Genomic DNA, 20,857 nt, shown 5'->3' with positions numbered 1-20,857 from the left:
TGTAAATGCACTATGCTGACCTCACTGATATTTCAAAATACAATAATACAAGCAGATAAACTGTCACTTCCCTGTTCTGCGTCTGTCTCCCATAATTCTCCGCGCTGCACGGCGATGAATATTAATAAAGCACGCGACGTTCGATTTGGCAGACGTTACGTAGGCTCATTAATATTCAGCAGCAGTTCCTCAACGTCAGCGCGCAGGCAGTGCTCTCAGTGTCAAAGCACGGAGCGCTCATCGCAGAACGCGCGAGCGAGTTATTATATAGATGGTGCATTTCTCCGTGGACTTTCGGCACAAAAGTCACTCTTTGGGTTATCAGAGTAAGGCAGTCTACGAGGAAAACATGTGCAACACAGAGGAGAGGTGAGAAAATACACTATTATATTTTATTTTTACACTCTAAAAAATGCTGGGTTAAATACAACCCAGTGCTGGGTAAAATAGGGACAAACTTTTTTTTAAGTAAAGTTTTTAAAGTGTACAACATTTTAATTTCGTGCAAGTTTTTGCAGCTGATGATTATGATTATTTGACCACATCTCTTCAGTCTTGATATGCCATTAATATATTTAAATATATACTTAAAATGTATTTAAATAAATACACATAAACTTGATTCAATAAATAATCATTCAGAACATATATAGATATTTATTTTTAAATATTATATATGATTATTTATTATACAATATAAAATATTTAAATATATTTAAACGTTCTACAATATCATTTCCCCCTTACATAATTGTATAATTATATTTTCAGTAATATTTCAAATTTAAATCTATTTGATGCTTTGTTTGGATATAGAAATGTCAAGTATGTGACTCAGGAATGGGCAGGATTTATTGTGATGTTCTGAAGGATCAGACTCACAGACTGTTATCAAAGCGGATTTAATCAGTGTTGCCAACTTAGCAATTTTGTTGCTAAATTTAGCAACTTTTCACACTAGCCTAGCAAGTTTTTCTTCCAAAAGCACCTAGCAACAAATGTAGCTATTTTAAAAATTTATTTGGCAACTTTTAGCAACTTTTGATAGGTGATTTAAACGATAAAAGGCACAAATTTTCCATCTAAATTACACAAGAGGAAACCAAAGATGTCTAGTGGTACACACATCACATGAATTAAGTTAGCTGCTATTTGCAATTGTTCAATTTAATAATAATAATAATTGAATAATTGTTATTTTATGATACACCTTGTTAGTAATAGCTTGTACCTGCGACTGTTGATAAGTTAGTACACTGTAAGAAAAGTATTTAGAAAAATGTAAAAGGTAATTTTCCAGGACATTATCCATTATCCGTTGTAACCATGTAACCCTGAAAACACAAAATACAATGTGTAATTTAAAATGCAGGTAAACAACCTGTGAAAAATCAATACGGAAAATTCGTTCACATTAACATAGTAGATCGTGCCCTATTTTTACCGACTTTTCTTAAAGTGTAGCACACTAACTACTAATACACTGCTTAAAACTATAACTTCAGAATTTGCGGTTTTACTAGTTTACTACCTAATAAAAAAAAACTTAAATTGTAATTGTTCAAAAATGTGTAAGTGTTCAATAATTCAATGTTGTATTTAAAAATACAGTTATATTTGAATATTATATTACCTTATATTTATCTAAATGAACATATATAAGATGTTTTTTTTGCTGAGACATCACGCAGTGACATCACAATGTCATTTAGCAACTTTTAGCAACAAATCGACCTTCCTTTAGCAACTTCCCCTGAAAATTAGTTGGCAACACTGGATTTAATGTTGAGCAGACAGATGAGTGTGCGTGAGAGAGAGAACTGATGCTATAAATATTTCATCCATAACCCCATCGACTCAATTAGGATTCATGAGCTCGTAACATGACCGAATCGCTCGCCTTGCCCCAAAGTTCATTCGTTTTCCTAAACAATCGAATTTCCTCCTTTGCAATTTCTTAATCTGGATTGAGGATGAAAAACCCAGCACAGATCACCTGCAAGCATCCTGTTGTGAAACTCTGGCCACCATCAGCAGTTGTTTTCAAAGAAATGCGTTTGTTTTTGTACCAAGATTAGCACAAGTGCAGGCGAGGAGCTGATAAACCACATTTAACCTGAGATTTAAGGTATTCTGAGCGAGGAATACGGGGACAGAACACTTAAGATAACCATTACATAAGCTATAGTCCCTAGAAAGTTCTGTTGTTTAGCTGCAACATCACTGCAGTTGCCCTGTTTATAGAACCATTCACAATTCAAACATCACTGTGAATTCATTGCATATATATATAGTCATATTTCCCCCAAATCTATCCACACTTACATTTCATGCAAAGTCCTGTTTCTTCACCTCACGTTCCGTTTGTGTTTTTGTTGTTTTACTTGGACTCCATCCAGACCTGCAACACTCAAACGAGAAACACTTTACTGAAGATTGCAGCAGCACTAAGTCTGTCAAGATAGAAACATGTCAGACTTGTTGTCAAAGAAGGCCATTTGCAATCTGATGCGTGAAAAATACAAACCTGCCATTTCTCCTGCTCAGCGATTGGTCCAAAACACATTCACTGTGAGCTGAAGGTCGGATGTCACCCTTCGAGTCCCTCTGTAGCCAAATGATAACTGTTTTCCTGGAAGACTCGCAGTATCCTGTTTTGGTTTTGACTGTTTCCTGGTCCTTCTCCAAACACTCACCAGAGCCAGTAATTACTGCTCTAAATATGAACCTGAATCTCAGTCTTTAAACAGATCCGGACTATCACCCTGTGCGGGTCCTGAGGTCAGCTGGAGTCAGGAATGAACTTCAATGATATTGGATCGTTTTGGAGATGGATTCTGCTTTTGGATTTTATGAATCAAACATTATTCCTATCTTATATTACTATTGTCCATTATTGGGATTTGAAAAAAGCCCAAGTACACTCTTGAAGATAAATAACTTAGGGTTCCCAAAGAACCTTTTAATGAACAGTTCTTAAAAGAACCATTTTTTTTCTTAGTGTGAAGAACATTTTATTAACCTAAAGAACCTTTTGTCCAATGGAAAGGTTTCATTGATGTTAAAGGTGGAACCAATCATCATGATGCCAATCATCATGCCCTGTGCAACAAACTAGATTGCTATGGCTTTTTGAGGAAAGTTTGCTGAATGTGATCAATGCCGAATGACCAAGCAGTTAAAATAAATCAACCACTCAACATATCCTAATAATATAAGTCTCATGCAAACATGGAGGACACGCAAAGAATGCAAAGGCATGCAAAAAAAGTGCAACAATCGAGTTCTTTGAATGTTAAATGAATCCAAGAAAGTCCCACAGTTTTAGTTCCTTTTTTTCTTTAACGTTGTCCTGAATATCTTTTGATCCATAGCGTATAATCAGGGATGGTGAAGGGGGGTGGGGGGCTGCTTGAATGTCAGAGGGTGAAAGTATCGGCTTACAAAACAAGCTGACATTTCACTCGCAGATACCCACCGCTTCTATATAGAGACCAGGGGAGGAGAAGGAACAAATACAGAACATCTCAAAAGTATATTGAAAAATCAGTCATACTAATTCTTTGTACTTGAGTAACAGCAGTCCGTAGAGTAACTAAAAACAGAAAGTAAACATCCTCGGTAACAGCTTCATCTGTTTTCATGTGGTCACCATGCAGATTTTGTCACCTGGGTTACGTTCGGTTACCAGGGCACAGAAAGCACTACGCCTCCCTCCTTTCATTTGCCTGCTGGGTAATCTGGCTCATGAGACGTGAAAAAGCACCCTACTGTTGAACAGCCATTTAATTTATGCCAGCATGCTGTAACCATGTCACTGATGGCTGTCAGCTGATAATGGCATAAAACATCAATCTTCTGTTTCCTTATCAGCATACTGGCTGATCATGAGATCTCGTATTCCTTCATCTAGCTTGTTGTAAACAAGGCTGTTTTGAAAAGTGGGAATGCTTTCAATCATAATTAGAGATTTATGCTGACAGTGTGCGGCCTGGCTTCAGATGAGACGTCAGATCCAAAGATCTTCCAGCATGTCATGGGGACATAAATGTCTGTTATTGCCATCTCTAAAAGCCAGTGCTGTAACTCAAGCCCTCTGGGATGTGAAATGTTCTCAGCCAAGCTGCTATTTACAGACTTGTTTTCAAATCATGTGCTTGTTTGTGATCTGCGCGAACTGCCTCCCTTCTGTCAAGTGGAAAGTGAAACATCTGTCTCCAAGAACCTAAATGTCACTGCTTACCGATAATGTAAACGTGACATCGGGTCAGTTTACGCTTGTCCACTGTGACCTGATGTAGTTCAAAATCAGTATAAAGTCTTAGATGTTGGCCTCCCGAAAGTCCAGAAATGCTTATTGCAAGGCTTTTTCAAGCCAACATCAAAGTTTGTCTTGACAAACTTTATCTAGTTAGGAATACTGACATAATTCAACCGTTTGATGTTAGAATGTTGCTAGGTTAGCGTTGGGCTAACAAAAAGCTGCATACCTTTCTGGAATTAGCATGATATATTAGTACACTATTTGTTTTACTCCAGTTGAATGTCTCAAGTGCTGCCATAGTCTGTAATCAGAGAACAGAGTGTAATCAGAGTGTTAATGTGATAACAGTGCTGCAGAAAATATTACAAGGTGACAGTATCTGATAAGGCATAAGAAGAAATATGGAGAGAGTGAGTCTTAAAAAGTGCTAACATTTCTGTGAAGCAGACAGTCAGACTATTGTTATGCTGTTGGCAGGATGGGTATCTGTTATCAGCTGGCACCCTGAGGCCTGTGCCAAGCTGCGTCATGCACTTGACTCGTGATTCTGGAGATAAACTGAGTGAAGGAAGCTTTTGGAAGCACATGCCCATTTTTGTTAATGCACTTGAGGATAATCTTACACAGCTTTAAAATGATCTGTCTGTCTCTATCTGTCTTGTAGTTGTGCCGTTCTGGGCTCGAGGCAGCAGGCTCCAGGGCCTCTGTGGTGCTCCTGATGCCCCTCTCCCACTAACGAAGATCCCGGGTGGGCGAGGGACAGGCAGGGATCTCCCTCACAGTGTACTGCACAAGGTAAGAACACAGATTTGTACAATTTCCACATTTTAAAGAGTTAGTTCACCCCAAAATGAAAATTCTGTCATTAATTACTCACCCTCATGTCGTTCCAAACCCGTAACACCTCCATTCATCTTCTTAACACAAATTACGATATTTTTGATGGAATCTGAGTGTATACTTTTTTTGCGCAAATAAAAAAAAAAAGACTTTATTCAACAATTTGTCTCATCTGCGTCACCCTGGCGCCATTTTGGAGAGTATCTACTGAACGTAAATTGCGTATGCTGTTTTGTGTCAGCTGCGCCATGCGGATACATTGTTTTCGTTCAAATCAAAGCGCAAACAACGCAGAAAATGCGTGGTGCAGCTGACACAGAACAGCATACGCTGTTTAAGGTTTCATTGATGTTAAAGGTGGAACCAATCATCATGATGCCAATCATCATGCCCTGTGCAACAAACTAGATTGCTATGGCTTTTTGAGGAAAGTTTGCTGAATGTGATCAATGCCGAATGACCAAGCAGTTAAAATAAATCAACCACTCAACATATCCTAATAATATAAGTCTCATGCAAACATGGAGGACACGCAAAGAATGCAAAGGCATGCAAAAAAAGTGCAACAATCGAGTTCTTTGAATGTTAAATGAATCCAAGAAAGTCCCACAGTTTTAGTTCCTTTTTTTCTTTAACGTTGTCCTGAATATCTTTTGATCCATAGCGTATAATCAGGGATGGTGAAGGGGGGTGGGGGGCTGCTTGAATGTCAGAGGGTGAAAGTATCGGCTTACAAAACAAGCTGACATTTCACTCGCAGATACCCACACCGCTTCTATATAGAGACCAGGGGAGGAGAAGGAACAAATACAGAACATCTCAAAAGTATATTGAAAAATCAGTCACACTAATTCTTTGTACTTAAGTAACAAACAGTTTTAGTTCCTTTTTTTCTTTAACGTTGTCCTGAATATCTTTTGATCCATAGCGTATAATCAGAGACGGTGAAGGGGGGTGGGGGGCTGCTTGAATGTCAGAGGGTGAAAGTATCGGCTTACAAAACAAGCTGACATTTCACTCGCAGATACCCACCGCTTCTATATAGAGACCAGGGGAGGAGAAGGAACAAATACAGAACATCTCAAAAGTATATTGAAAAATCAGTCATACTAATTCTTTGTACTTGAGTAACAGCAGTCCGTAGAGTAACTAAAAACATCTGTTATCAGCTGGCACCCTGAGGCCTGTGCCAAGCTGCGTCATGCACTTGACTCGTGATTCTGGAGATAAACTGAGTGAAGGAAGCTTTTGGAAGCACATGCCCATTTTTGTTAATGCACTTGAGGATAATCTTACACAGCTTTAAAATGATCTGTCTGTCTCTATCTGTCTTGTAGTTGTGCCGTTCTGGGCTCGAGGCAGCAGGCTCCAGGGCCTCTGTGGTGCTCCTGATGCCCCTCTCCCACTAACGAAGATCCCGGGTGGGCGAGGGACAGGCAGGGATCTCCCTCACAGTGTACTGCACAAGGTAAGAACACAGATTTGTACAATTTCCACATTTTAAAGAGTTAGTTCACCCCAAAATGAAAATTCTGTCATTAATTACTCACCCTCATGTCGTTCCAAACCCGTAACACCTCCATTCATCTTCTTAACACAAATTACGATATTTTTGATGGAATCTGAGTGTATACTTTTTTTGCGCAAATAAAAAAAAAAAAACTTTATTCAACAATTTGTCTCATCTGCGTCACCCTGGCGCCATTTTGGAGAGTATCTACTGAACGTAAATTGCGTATGCTGTTTTGTGTCAGCTGCGCCATGCGGATACATTGTTTTCGTTCAAATCAAAGCGCAAACAACGCAGAAAATGCGTGGTGCAGCTGACACAGAACAGCATACGCTGTTTACGTTTAGTGGATTACGTTACTCTCCAAAATGGCGCTATAGGGTGACGCGGAGGAGACGAATTGTTGAATAAATTAGTTTTTTTTCCTTTTGCGCACAAAAATTATTTTCGTAGCTTCGTAAAATTACGGTTGAACCCCTGATGTCACATGGATTATTTTACCGATGTCCTTACTATGTTTCTGGACCTTGATCGTGTAAGGACACTTGCTGTCTATGGGAGGGTCAGAGAGCTCTCGGATTCCATCAAAAATATCTTAATTTGTGTTCCGAAGATGAACAGAGGTCTTACGGGTTTGGAACAACATGAGGGTGAGTAATTAATGACGGAATTTTCATTTTTGGGTGAACTATCCCTTTAACATTAAGCTTAGTTCACCCAAAAATTAAAAAAAAATACTGAAAATGCACTCACCCTCAGGCTATCCAAGATGTAGATGAGTTTGTTTGTTCATCAGATTTGGAGAAATGTAGCATTATATCACTTGCTCACCAATGGATGCTCTGCAGTGAATGGGTGCTGTCAGAAATAGAGTCAAACAGCTGATAAAAACATCATAATAATCCACAAGTAATCCACACCACTCCAGTCAATAAGCTAATGTCTTGTTAAGTGAAATACTGTGTAATAAACAAATCCATCATTAAGACATTTAAATTTTAACAATAGCTTCTGGCCAAAATATTAGTCCCTAATTCATAATAATGCTTCCTCCCATGACATATTCATTTAGAACTGTTTTGGACTGCTTGTAAATGGTGCTTGATCTGTGCATATTTCTCTCCTGATTCAGACAAGTTGAGTTTTACATTGGAGAAAGCAATATTATGGTTTGAGGACTCAAAGTTAAAAACATCTTGATGGATTTGTTTATTACAAACTTTATACCTCACAAGACAGTAATACAATTAAGATATAGACCTAGTAATGAAATATATTGGAATATCAGTACATATATTAGTTAATCAATACTTTACAGTAGACAAAATGGGATGCAGTCCATCTCAGTTTACTACTTTACTACCACAGCGTGATCCTAAATTAAAAACCCTAAACAGTAAATTAGCCTAGCTCTGTGCCATATTTACAGCTAGAGTTTCCATCTGGCCTACATACGCATGTTGTTGGCGCTTGGTACTCGAGCTCTGCATACAGCTGACCATGTGTGTGAGACTATAGATGTCAGCATTGTCTGTGTGCAGACATGTGACCGTCTCAAAAAGGTTAAGAGGTTTTGGATTACTCACACCTGTGAAACAGTCTATTGTGCAAGTGACTGTTGGCTGCTCTTGAGCTCATTTGTTATATCAATTGATTTTGTAGACAAAATCAATGGAAAAGGTATAGGATAACACTGTCGTTCCAAACCCGTAAGATTTTCGTTCATCTTTGGAACACAAATTAAGATATTTTTGATGAAATCCAAAAGCTTTCTGACCCTGCATAGACCGCAATGCAACTACCACATTCAAGGCCCAGAAGGGTAGTAAGGACATTGTTACAATAGTCCATTTGTCATCAGTGGCTCAACAGTAATTTTTTTGTGCGCAAAGAAAACAAAAATATCGACTTTATTCAACAGTCTCCGCCGTGCATTCACAAGTGTACCACGATGCATGCGAGTGTTGCTGCTGACGCAGGAGATGGCATTCTGACATAGAACAGTTGAACCACTGATGTCGCATGGACTATTGTAACAATGCCCTCACTAGGCCTTAAAAGTGGTAGTTGTGTTGCTGTCTATGCAGGGTCAGAAAGCTCTCGGGCTTCATCAAAAATATCTTGTGTTCCGAAGACGAACGAAGGCCTTACGGGTTTGAAACAACATGAGGGTGAGTAATTAATGACACAATTTTCATTTTTGGGTGAACTACCACTTTAACTGTTGGAAATTGTGTATCATAAAAAATATATTGCTATTTACATATTTCTAGGGACAAGTATGAATGCAATATTGTGAGAAAAAGACAGTATGCTAATTAATGCAACAACAATTGTGTCATTAGGTTACATTTTTGGAATTTTTGGAGAAACATTAAAGATACAGTTGATATTTAAACAAAACATAACCAAGAACTCCATTAAGACTAAAGAGCTAAATAACAACCTTTGTGCTAACATTTACTTTTGGGCTTGTGCAACAAGCTTGTGTGTAAACACTATGTGCCTGTGTCTCCTCCAGGACGAAAAGTTGACGGTGACCCAGGCGGGGTCGGTAAGCGGAGCGCGCCCTGTCCTGCACTTCCAGTACCAGTTAAGCGAGCGACGGTTCTCCTGCTGGGACACGGTTCTGTCGGACGATGCACTCTACCTGGAAATCCCCGCTGGAGCTCTTCACAATGGCAGCAGAGAAGGGTACGTCGGGTTAATAATCTGTCATCATCGTGCAGCTCTATATTGAAGATGACAGCATAACCGTATCCATCATGGTTCGGCTTTAACAGACAGTTTTAGGTCACAGTAGAACGAACATCTGGTTTAATTTTAGTCAAAAGCAGCTCGAGTTGGTTTTCCATGTGACATTTCATCACTGGTATGAGGCTGTAAAATATCCAGCCGCTCTTGATGCAAGTTCTTCCAGTCATTTCTCATTTAAGTCCATCAGTGCTTTACCTTCAACAAGCAGGTGGTGGACTGTCAGAAAGCATTAAATATGTGTGTGTGTTGTTCTGTGGCTAGTACATCTGCATTATTACATCTCTGTCTCTCTCATTACGCTGCAGTTTCACCAGGCTGCTGGAGTTTGCAGAGGAGCAGTTGAAAGTCAGCTACGTGTTCCTGTGGCTTCAGAAAAACAGAGACAATCGATGTAAGATTAATTTAAACCCTTTAAAGAAGTATTCTACCAAAAAAAAACAACAACAAAAACGAATTCTGTCATCATTGACTCATCCTCATGTTGTACCAAACCAATACGATTTAAAGCCAGTTTGCACCAAAAACAATAACTATGAATATAACTATAATAGCATCTGCACCAATGCTTGATAACATTCTGTTTATTATAAACATGCGCTGCAGATTTGTCAGTCTATCACTTTAAATGCTTGTGCGCTTTAAAGAAGTATGGATTCTGATTGGCTGTAAATGTTTTAAATTGCTCATGTGCTGGAAGTAATCTAACGATATTGTTTTTCTGACGTTATCGATATATTTGTGGTGTGGACTTATTGGTTAGCGGTTATTGAAACGTTACAGTTATTGTTAAAGTTATCATCTTGGTGTGAACAGGACTTTATTTTCTTCTGTGCAACACAACCAGAGATATTTTGCCGTTTTTTCCTCCATAATGGAAACCAAATGGATGGCTCATCCATTTGACTTGAGCACTTTTTCGATGTTTTTTTGTCATTTTTGGAGCTTGCCAGCCGTATTTTGACTGCAATAAAAGAGATTTAAATCGGCTTCACAGAAATAAACAGGAAAATAACAAATAATCAAGAATCAACAATGCAAACTTATTTAAATATGAGTTCAATTTCAATTCTGCTGTAATGCAGCTCTATAAGAAACAATAGGGACATTACTCAGTTCAACTCAGTTGATCATAGCTCCATTGGTTTCAATGGGTCTACGATGTACTTAAGCTTACGATGCTTTTGGGAAACACAGCGCAGTTCAATTCAATAACTGTAAACTTCATAATTTATCAAACAAGTTCAATTCAGACGGTGGCAAGGAACCTAAACTCCATAATTGAGAGGATTGATGTTCCTTCTAAAAACATACATTTTCAACATGAGAGTGAGTAAATGATAATAGAACTTTAATTTGGGTTATTTAATCTTTTAAATTGAATAATGAGTCTGATGCCATAATTCACTAAACAAGGAACTCTCTTTGTCTCTACTTGTGCAGTGTCCATCATGAAGACCTTCCACTACATGGGTTTTGAGGTGGTAAAACCAGGCCATCCACTGGTGCCGCCCCGGCCTGATCTTCTCTTTATGGTCTATTCCATAGACAGCAGCAGTTCTGATGAAGAGTGACCATCACACTCTCACTCACTCTTAAAATGCCCCCACCTCTTCCTCCCCCTCTATACCTCTGCATCAGTGACTTTTAAGACGGGGGGAGGAGCGAAGCTGGGCCAACTAACACTCTGATTGGTTCAGTTTCCATTATTATCCCACCGATCGGTTCTGATTGGTCGTTCCATCAGCCGGAGGTGGGTTGGTGCTAAAGCAGAAATCCAGCATATCCTCTCTGTTAATTCACAGCATATATCAAATTGTCTATACTGTTGTGTAACCTATAACATTCAGAACAGGATACAGATCGCAGACATAGTCGTGATACTTTTTACAGAAGGGAATGCATTTGTAACGGGTTGTAGACTGTCTTGACAGTCTTCTCTGATCTGGTTTTACTCTTCTTTAGACGTTTCATCTGAAACTTTCACTTGTTCATTATTTAATGATCTCATAGGAAACAAGCTGAATAGCTCTTAGTAACTAAGACTCACTTCAACAGCAACATCTAATGAGTGTTTTCGTCCTTCAAACACTCATTAGGATTTATGCTGTGTTCCATTCAACTGAGAACTTTCGAATTTCTAACTTCCTATATAGAAAAGTGCAATAGAATGCACTTGAAGTTGGACTTCAGACTTTTATGAAAACTGCAATTTCAGTCACAGGAACTGGGGAGATGTGCACAGCTCACTGTTGACGATCACACATCTGCACATGACCATTTTATATACATCATCCAAACGTCATGCAATAAATGGTTTAAGTATAAAAATATCTTTGTATTGGATATATAAAGATATTATAATATTGGATGGAACGCAGCATTGTAGCGTACGTTCATCAAAACAGTGCATCATTCCAGACCCCAACAAGGCACTTGAGTGTAAATTTAGATTGAGTTTAGTTGAATTCTGGTTGAGTCTGGTTGTGAGGTTTGCTTTTCAAGAATTCTTTGAGTAGAAGTTGTTCAATCAGGCCTGTTGCTTTTACTCTTTAAAACAAAGCCAGGCCTGAAACTTCTAGATGCATGAGCATGTTTGTGATGAAATCATTCTAGTTTTAAAAATCCCGAAGGTCCTTATTTTTATCTAGGGAGATGCAGAGGTCTTCTGCGCGAGTCTTACTGTAGTCCATCACACCTTTTGTCTTCGCCATCCCAAACCAACAGGAAACATGAGAGCAAACCATCCCCACCCTCTGCCCCTCAGGGGCTTTAACACAAGCACTTTAGTAAAAAACACAAGCAATTCAGCCCACGGTGCATTGCACATCTGTTACAGAGATGTGCATTGAGCCGTCAAGATGTCTTGCAGTGTTTAGTGAACTTGACATACTTGCCAAAGATAATGGTCTCCATTCAAAGAGAACGCCTCAAGTTTCATTCAGATAAGACTGGTGAACCTACCGTAGAAGCACCTTCAGATAGCAGGCTCGGTCCCGGCGCAGTCAGGTATAACATGCAAAAACATTCCCTGAAACGGAAACCTCTGTTTCTTTGATTCTTGGTCATCTCTGGAAATTAGGTGCAATGAATCCAGTTCTGTATACTTCTCAGCAGGGTGGCCTTTAGGTTTTGCATGTGTAAATAGATCTTACCTTTCCTCATGGGCTGTGACAATAAGCTTTTAGAGAATGTTTTTTGTTCATCCACTTAAATTTTATTTTTATCTATATGATTTATTTTGTCTATACAGATTGATTTTTTTGTAGTGTAGAATTGAGAGGAAATCAGATATCATTTAATGACAATCTACACTTGTATACCTTGAACTTATTCTTTATGTCCAAATAAAACACGTGACAAAACAAAACTTCATGACGTACCTGTTTTTCTTTCACAAATTCAATCAATCCATTATTAAGTTACGGAAGTTGAATAATGTGCAATCCCAATTGCAAAGGGGAAAAGTGAACTTTAAGACTAAACTATTGCAATTAAAGTAAAACTTAAATGTGTACTTACCTTTTTTTGGGTCTTCTATGGAAAAATGGTCGCTATTTATTAAAATAATGTAATTCATAGCTCTCAAATGTCATTCACATTAAAACAGAAAATGGTCTTGTTTAAAGCAAATCAATGACAATTAAGGAGTCTAATAAACATATAATTAAGATTTAGTTGCTAATAAGGATAGTACAGTTTAATTTGTACACATTTTGTGTAATGTTAATAAGAAACAGAGATAAAATTCACCAGAAAACACCACTCGTTTAGTATGTTTATAAGCTGAAAGCTACAACCAAACTACATTTCCCATCATTCTCTGTGCCGGCACAATACATAGAGCATAAATAACACACCTATGCATGGCAGAATTAATCACTCATTTGTAAAATGTCCATGTTTATCAAGTAACTGTATTCTACAAGAAACAATCATAATCAATTGCTTAACAACTGCAGTTTTTCCCCCTGTGTCGGCATATTTAAAATGTATTGCTTTTTACCAGATGAAGACTGTAGATATCAAATCTAAGCTTTAAATTGGGTTAGCATTTCGAAATACACTAGTAGCTATGTTGTTCTCAAAGCTAACACAAATAGACTGAACCTAAAACTCGAATATGCTTGCTTGCTTATTTCTAAAGCTCAGTTAATTTTGTTATTTAGACATGACTTAATGGTATCTTGAAAAAAATATATCTGAAACCAGTTTATTTTGGAGGTACCTTCATTCAGAAACTCTGACTGACTCCCGTTGACAGACTGAACTGGAGAGCTTCTGTCGCTGTAAACAGACCTGCAGGCCATAAGCTATGCACTTAACGATCCGTGCTGGGTTACATCACAGTAATGTCGTTCATTAAAATGACCTACATTCTCTCAGTCGGGAACACGTTAAGATTTTTGTGCTGCCCGGTTACTGTGCGAGCTCGTCCTTGTGTTCAGGTCTTACCTCTGAGACCGTAATCCGTTCCCGCGCTTATGCAACACGTGCCGAATTTTCCCGCGCTTCTTAGAAAGCCCGCAAAATACGTCGAGTCAGTCAAGAGATTTGGTTAATCCCCCATAAAAGACTCGATCACCCTTTAATATAAAAGTCTTAACTCTTACACCACACACAGAATGTTTTCTAGTTGGAAGTATCTTGTGACAATTCACTATATTGTCTAAGTAATTCTACAGCGCTTTAAACAAAGTAGTATAGTAACCAGTTTCCCTAAATGTGTTGAATTCAATATGGCGTCTAACCTGATTAATGTCTATAAATTGCCAAAGATTATACATTTATATACTGTGTACAACTGACCAGTATCTATGGCATTTCATGGTTGCCATAGTAGTTTTATTTTTTTTTTTGTAAAGGTTATCTGGGCACAGAGATGCAGTCTTAGCCCACACCAACCTGAAAACTCTTAGTTACACAACACTCACATTAGAGGCAGAGATTTCCAGATGAACGCTTTTATATTTGATCTATTATTCAACATAAAACCATCAGCTGTGGACATTGAGGAACCTGCTAGAATTTTCTCAGAATGTGCATTCGATTTGAAGAAACAAAACTACTAGACATGTTTATCTTTTCATTTTGGGTTTAATAAAGAAAATGACGGATTGACAGACAGAGCAATATGAATTTCTCTGGGAATCCCAGCGGGCGTTTGCATTTTAATAGAAAACAAGTGCATGTGTTTTATTTGTCTTTCTCCTTCTGTTCTTTCTCTTTCTTATCTTTCTCTGCTTTGGCCTCTTCTGCTTCATGTTTCTTGATGAGTTCTTCCACTTCCTTCTGCTTGAGGACTTTGATTCTGGTCTTGCCGTTCTCTCGTGTCAGTGTGGCGATCTCCACTTTGAAAATGGACAGAAAAAGGGAACAATTGAAAATGGACAGAAAAAGGGAACAATTGGTTGTTTGTCCATAAAATTTTAAATTTTAAACAGTTCATATTGAATCTACTGAAACAACATCATCTTTGACATGCAACATCTTTCTGTATTTAGGAGTTTCGAAGTAAAGAAAATAAAAAAAGTGGATTTTGTTAAATTAAATATATATATATATATATAAAATAATACTGTGTATATGTGTATATATATATATATATATATATATATAAAACACAAAGTCACAAATGCACCAAAATTTAATGCAATTATATTTTGTTGCAATTGCCAAACAAATGTTGCGATCGAGACAATACAGCATAAAATTTACAGAATGTCTATTTGTTTAAAAGGGTTTGTTGCTGCATGACCATTTTGACTGCAGTGTGTTTGTTATCGCAATTCAGCACGTGATCAGCTGCATTAAGCTGAGAGCTCAGATGGATTGTGGGTCTGTACATGCTGTCATGATCATTCATAATGCAGAAGTCTGCTCTCTGCTAGACTGCCTTAATCTACCAGCCTCGTCTGCATTCTAAAACATTTATTCCATCTCCGACTTGCCAAACACACACCTTTTTCTGCTGAGAGCTTGCTGACATCCATGGTTTTGTTCAGCACTTTGACGGCGAGAGCGAGGGCAGACGACAGAGTCATCTCTCCCTCTTTATAGTCCTGCTTCAGCATTGACACAGCAGCCTGAAACACACAGACACACACTTTACATTTAGGTGTTTTGATATCTTTTTTGGTCAGAGTTCAGAACAGAAGTCATGAATTAAGGACAGGTGCCTTGTCGCCATCTACTGGCCAAATCATGATATTACAGTGCACTAGTAGATGGACATTGCCCCGTTCACACCAAGCACGATAAAGATATAGTTCTAAAAATCGTTCTCAATATTAATGAATAGCAAAGTCCACACCACAACTATAACGATAAAGACAAAGAAAAACGATATCGTTGGAATCACTTTCAGAACGATTTTTCCAGCTAATGAACGATAAAAATACTGACAGTCAATCAGATTCATCCTGCTGTCCCGAGCTTGAGAATTTAACCCCTTAACTGTCACCGTCCCACCTGTGGGACGTTTGGCGCTCTTTTTTTGTTGTCTCTTTTCTCTATCAAATCTTTTAGTAATCATCATAAATCATATATCATTTGAAGGCTTAGAAGCCCAAGATTCATCCTGTGAAAACCATTTCGAAATCAGACATTGCGTTACCATGGAAATGGTACTTTAAAATCTTTTGGCGGTCTCCTCCCCCTTAGTGGGCAGTGTCAAGTGTCATATTACAAAATGAATTACGGTCTTTTAAGATATGGTTATTTTGAGATAGAAGTAATATTGACAGAAATCTAGACATTTGACAGAAAAATGCATTAAAAAAAATTCTGCTTTATCAATAGAAAGTTAAAAAACAACAGCATTTATTTGAAATAGAAATCTTTTGTAACATTGTAAATGTCTTTACTGTCACTGTTGATTAACTTAATTCAGCCTTGCTGAATGAAAGTATTAATTTCTTCTTCAAAAAAAAAAAAAGCCTAGTAATGAGTATTTTTCTATTTTTTAACTGATTCATTAAACCAAATTATTCATATGAACTGATTTCTGAGTCTAAAATGAATTTTTCTTTCTAGCACTAGTTGGACAGATTCAGTGTGTCATAAGTAGAGCCCGACCAATATATAGTTTTGCCGATATTATCGGCCGATATGAGCCTGTCGCCGATATATGGGTATCGGCGAATATGCCGCCAATATGAATTTTTTTTTACAGAACATATAACGCAGATAATATGCTTGAAATGGTGTAATTACTTAGTTTGTTCAGCTGAGCGTGCTCCATTGTTTGCTACTGGCGACCTGGATGAAACGCTTTAAAGTTTGAGTCTATGGAAAACAATTGAAACTTTGAACGCCCATACCTCCGTAATGGCGCGGCGAATCCGCACCAAACTCGGGGGATCCCTTCAGCTCGAGGAACCCTTTTGAACGTGAATTGAGTGTACGTCTAGAGGCCCACTTTCGAATGAAACCACCCCCACGTCGATAGCCCCCGGGGTTCGGGAGTTACGGGTGGTTAAATTCGCGGTCCGGTGCCGACCGATCTAGCGATCCCGGGGGGCTACCGACACGCGGAGGGTGGCGTTCGAGAGGGCTCCTCGAGCTGAAGGGATCCCCCGAATTTGGTGGAGATCCGCCGGCGCGTTCGCGAGATAGTGACACCAGCCAACACTTTCACTTCAGTAAGGAGATCTCGTTCAGGCAGCATTCAAGCGTTGGCTTGTTCGACCGTAAGTGCCCTGCGAAGTTGACTTCACATGAAATTCCGCCATGGTTCCAGTTCCAAGGGAACGTACATGTTACATTCAAAGGGCATTAAAGTGCGAGAGACGTGAATTTATATTTATTTACAGAGGTATATTATGTCACACTTCTCCTCTGTGTGTGAAGACAGTAGCGCAAATCCGTGAATGAATGTTCCGAAGTGAAATAAACTTCAAAGGAATAAAGTTGAATGGAATTGAATTAAAGTTGAATAAACTTCAACTTTACTGTTCAGTGCACTGATGTCAGACTCATTTTGGATAATAAAGTTTATTGTTAAATGCCCTGCCTTCATCATTACATATCTTTGTCACGTCATTATAAGTGTTTGATCACCACATTTGAGTGATCATTGCAAAAAATGTGTTTATGTATATATATTCTGTTTATGTATATACTGTATTCTATATATAGTACCAGTCAAATGTTTGGACCCTCGAATGGGAAACTTTTGACTGGTACTGTACTATAATATACACAAAGAATATCGGCCGATATATATCGATATCAGCCTTTTTTTACTCCCTAATAGCGGTATCGGCCCCGAAAAACCCATATCGGTCGGGCTCTAGTCATAAGATCCAGCATAAGAATTTGAATGCGTGTGTTTCACTCACTGCGCTGTTGTTGCCGATGCACGTGGCTTTCCAGCCTCCATAGTTTCCGCTGGGGTCACTCTGATAGAGCTGGAAGCCGTAGTGTTTGTCCCATCCCATATACAGCAGAGACACACCAAAGGGCCTTTTACCTGACAAAACACACGTACGGTTTATATTGCACAGCCCAAAATTTCACCAGGATCATGTTAGAAATAGATTAAAATGTACCTCCAAACTGCGTGTAAGCCTGTTTGATGTCACACAGCGCAGTAACCAGCTGCTCGCAGGGAATGGGCTCCTGATACTGCAGCAGGTACCTGCACACACATCATCTAAGACTCTCCTATGCATAATAAACCAATTTTGTCTTATAATAACCCAATGCAGTCTTCCGCAGGAGTCAAAGTGATGCTTCACTCACCTCTGTGCGAGGAGTCTCAGCTCGTTTGTGAGGACGTTGGCATCTGATGTAATTCCCGCTACACTGCATGCCATGTCTCTGCATTACAGAATCACCATACATCAGTGCTGTTATCATTTTGTTATAAAAAAATTATTTTTTAATCTTAAATATGAATGCAATTCCTTGCATATCAGAGCTAAACAACAACGCTTTCTTTAAAAAATATCTTAAATATTAAACTAAAAGTTAAAATAAACTGGAAATATAAAATAACTGCTCATTCAAAATATTAACAAACACTGTAATAATAATATATAAACAATACTAAATTAACAGAAGAGAGAAATGTACTTGAATATTAATTCTAAATATTAAATATTAATACAAATTCAATTAATACAAAACTAAACTAAATAAAACTCTTATTAAAAAACAAAACACAACCATGTATGTACTAAAAATAAAATAAACTGGAAACAGAAAAATTAAAGCTCATTCAAAATATTAAATAACCATAAAATAGCATATAAATAATACTAAAATAACACTGCCATACCAAAAAGCGATTTGCCAAGGACAGAAATCTAATTGAATATTAAGTCTAATATTAAAAAATGCATTAGTATTTATTTGAAATATTAAAAATATGTATTTTCTCCCATATCAGAGCTTAAAAAAATAATGCTATCTTTAGCATTATCATACAGAAAACAAATAGAAAAATCAAAATATGAATATATATATATATATATATATAATTTTTTTTTTTTATTAGTTTAATTTGAAAGATTAACAATAAATATATAAAAATTTAACAGGAAGGGATAAGAGAAATCATACATTTAACATATACATATCAAACATATGCTACAGCGTGTACAGTTGTATACTTACACATCCATATCAACACATAAACTCACGTGTATATACATATGCATATATACACACATATATTTGTACATGCATCCACATACATATGCACCATCCCCCCAGTTCAAGAGCATTCTTAATATTAATTCCTTCCATATTAGAACTTCAACTTCTCTTGGGAAACCTCAAATGCCATAATTATGAAATTATTTGTGTTCAAGTAATCCTGAGATTGAATCATTTTAAGGCCACATAAATGATTTGAATCTGAATGATTGGACTCACTCATTGAGTTTGTAAATCTTCTCCGAGAAGAACACCTCGTCCAGAAGTTTGTGGATGTTCCTTCTCTCTGCCGCCAGCAGCACGCCGTCATTGGCCAGGATGCCCAGACAGGTGCCAGCGTGACCGATGGCCTCCATGGCATATTCCACCTGATACAGACGGCCTGCCAACAACACAACACTCACAAACTCAGACCTTCTCCAAATGACGAGAAATCAACATGCAGAATAATAATATCACACAATAAAAATCATCAAATAGTGGATATGGGGGCTCTCACCCTCTGGAGAGAAAATAGTCGTCCTTGAGTCATATCTCCGAGACTGTTAAACAAAACAAAAACAAATCATTGTGATAAGAACATATGGTGAATCAATAAAATGCATTAAAAATAGATCCACAAATAATGCAACACTTACCATTATGCCCTTAAATAAAATAAATCCTGCAAACAGGAGAAAATATGTCTTAATTGATCAGTAACAAATTGCACAAACATTATTATTACTAATTATTATATTTATTACATTTAATAATTTGCGCTGCTGTCAGAATCTCAAGAACTTGCACATTCATAGAGCAAAATGAAACAGAAAGTAACAGAAAACAACTCAAACACACATCCAGCATACCAAATACACTTATTTTACTGTCTTAAATTAATATAAATGAGAGACTGAAGCACAAATGTGAATTTTAAAGCTGCTTTCAGTTTCTCCTGTATGAATGTGTTTTAGCTTTAGCATTAGCACCTGCATAACAGCATGAAGCAGCAACTTCTCGTTTCATTTAAATGTATCCTACGCTCAATTAATCTGACATCAGTTTAGCTTTTCACACACTCACAGAAGCTTTACTTTGTAATGGGCATCATATATTGTGTGTAAAATATAGCAAAGTATTATTTTTTTCATACCTAATGCCTGAGTTCGCGCTGCCTGTTCACTGTTGAGGCTCCGACTCCGCTAAAGAATCTCACTGCAGCGAGAAGCGCGTCCACTCTGGATTCACTTCCATGGGTGGTCACGTGTGTTACGTGAGGCTCTGTGATTGGTTCCCTTTCTTTAGTTAGCGTCGGTAGTGCTCGCAATTTAGCTTTTTTATTATTATTATTAAACAACTAAAAACTGAAATTTGCAACTACTTTTTACGTACATCGGTTTTTCTAAAGACTACCTGATGCACTGATGTGTGTTGTGTATTTTAAGTTACACTAAAGAACTGGTTCATAAGTCATGTACTTGGGAAATCAGACTAGTGTTTGAAAGGTACGTTTTTGGTTCACTAGAAAGAACTGGTTTGTAAGATCATTTGGTTCTGAATCAGACTACTGTCTGCTTTCAGGTTCTTTGTGCTGATGGGAGTGGATCAGCTAGATTGTACATCTCACAGAAATGAATCTTTCAGTTCCACAGCGCCCCCAGTGTAAGGGAAGCTACATTACCATACATTTTATCATAATGTACAAACTAAGAATATTTCAGAGCATATTTTAAACCAAAAATCAATTCTAAAATGCACAATAAAATATTTCAAATCTTTTCAGATAATTAAATCTAATTTTACAATTGAATATTAAATACTAAAAATACACAAAGTAATGAAAT

At 37.6% G+C, this 20,857-nt stretch overlaps 1 protein-coding gene and 1 pseudogene across 1 annotated transcript; one reads left to right on the top strand and one right to left on the bottom strand.

The window, feature by feature from the left end:
• Positions 1 to 207: 207 nt before the first annotated feature.
• LOC107560015 (ornithine decarboxylase antizyme 2-like) lies at positions 208 to 12,738 on the top strand (annotated as a pseudogene).
• Positions 12,739 to 14,464: 1,726 nt separating this feature from the next.
• Positions 14,465 to 20,282, bottom strand: LOC107560014 (proteasome subunit alpha type-4). Its single transcript, XM_016244070.1, has 9 exons — positions 20,167 to 20,282; positions 19,670 to 19,695; positions 19,531 to 19,573; positions 19,251 to 19,413; positions 18,114 to 18,191; positions 17,921 to 18,009; positions 17,711 to 17,841; positions 15,331 to 15,454; positions 14,465 to 14,719 (listed from the first exon to the last, which is right to left on the bottom strand). Exons 2-9 carry the CDS (start codon positions 19,670 to 19,672, stop codon positions 14,565 to 14,567), a joined length of 786 nt encoding a protein of 261 aa, XP_016099556.1. The 5' UTR covers positions 19,673 to 19,695; positions 20,167 to 20,282; the 3' UTR covers positions 14,465 to 14,564.
• Between the last annotated feature and the right edge of the window lie 575 nt (positions 20,283 to 20,857).

Source organism: Sinocyclocheilus grahami, unplaced genomic scaffold (genome assembly GCF_001515645.1).
Source record: "Sinocyclocheilus grahami isolate Dianchi unplaced genomic scaffold, SAMN03320097.WGS_v1.1 scaffold707.1, whole genome shotgun sequence".
In the NCBI taxonomy this organism is placed as follows: domain Eukaryota; kingdom Metazoa; phylum Chordata; class Actinopteri; order Cypriniformes; family Cyprinidae; genus Sinocyclocheilus; species Sinocyclocheilus grahami.
Note: the sequence above shows the minus strand (reverse complement) of the source record. Positions and strands in the feature narration are given on the sequence as shown.

What these genes read in the sequence shown, in the direction of transcription:
- LOC107560014 (XM_016244070.1), bottom strand. An exon ending in CTGAGACTCCTCGCACAGAG is followed by an intron (nt 18,010 to 18,113) that starts GTGAGTGAAGCA and finishes ATGTGTGTGCAG; the next exon opens with GTACCTGCTGCAGTATCAGG. An exon ending in GCATCGGCAACAACAGCGCA is followed by an intron (nt 15,455 to 17,710) that starts GTGAGTGAAACA and finishes TGTGTGTTTCAG; the next exon opens with GCTGCTGTGTCAATGCTGAA.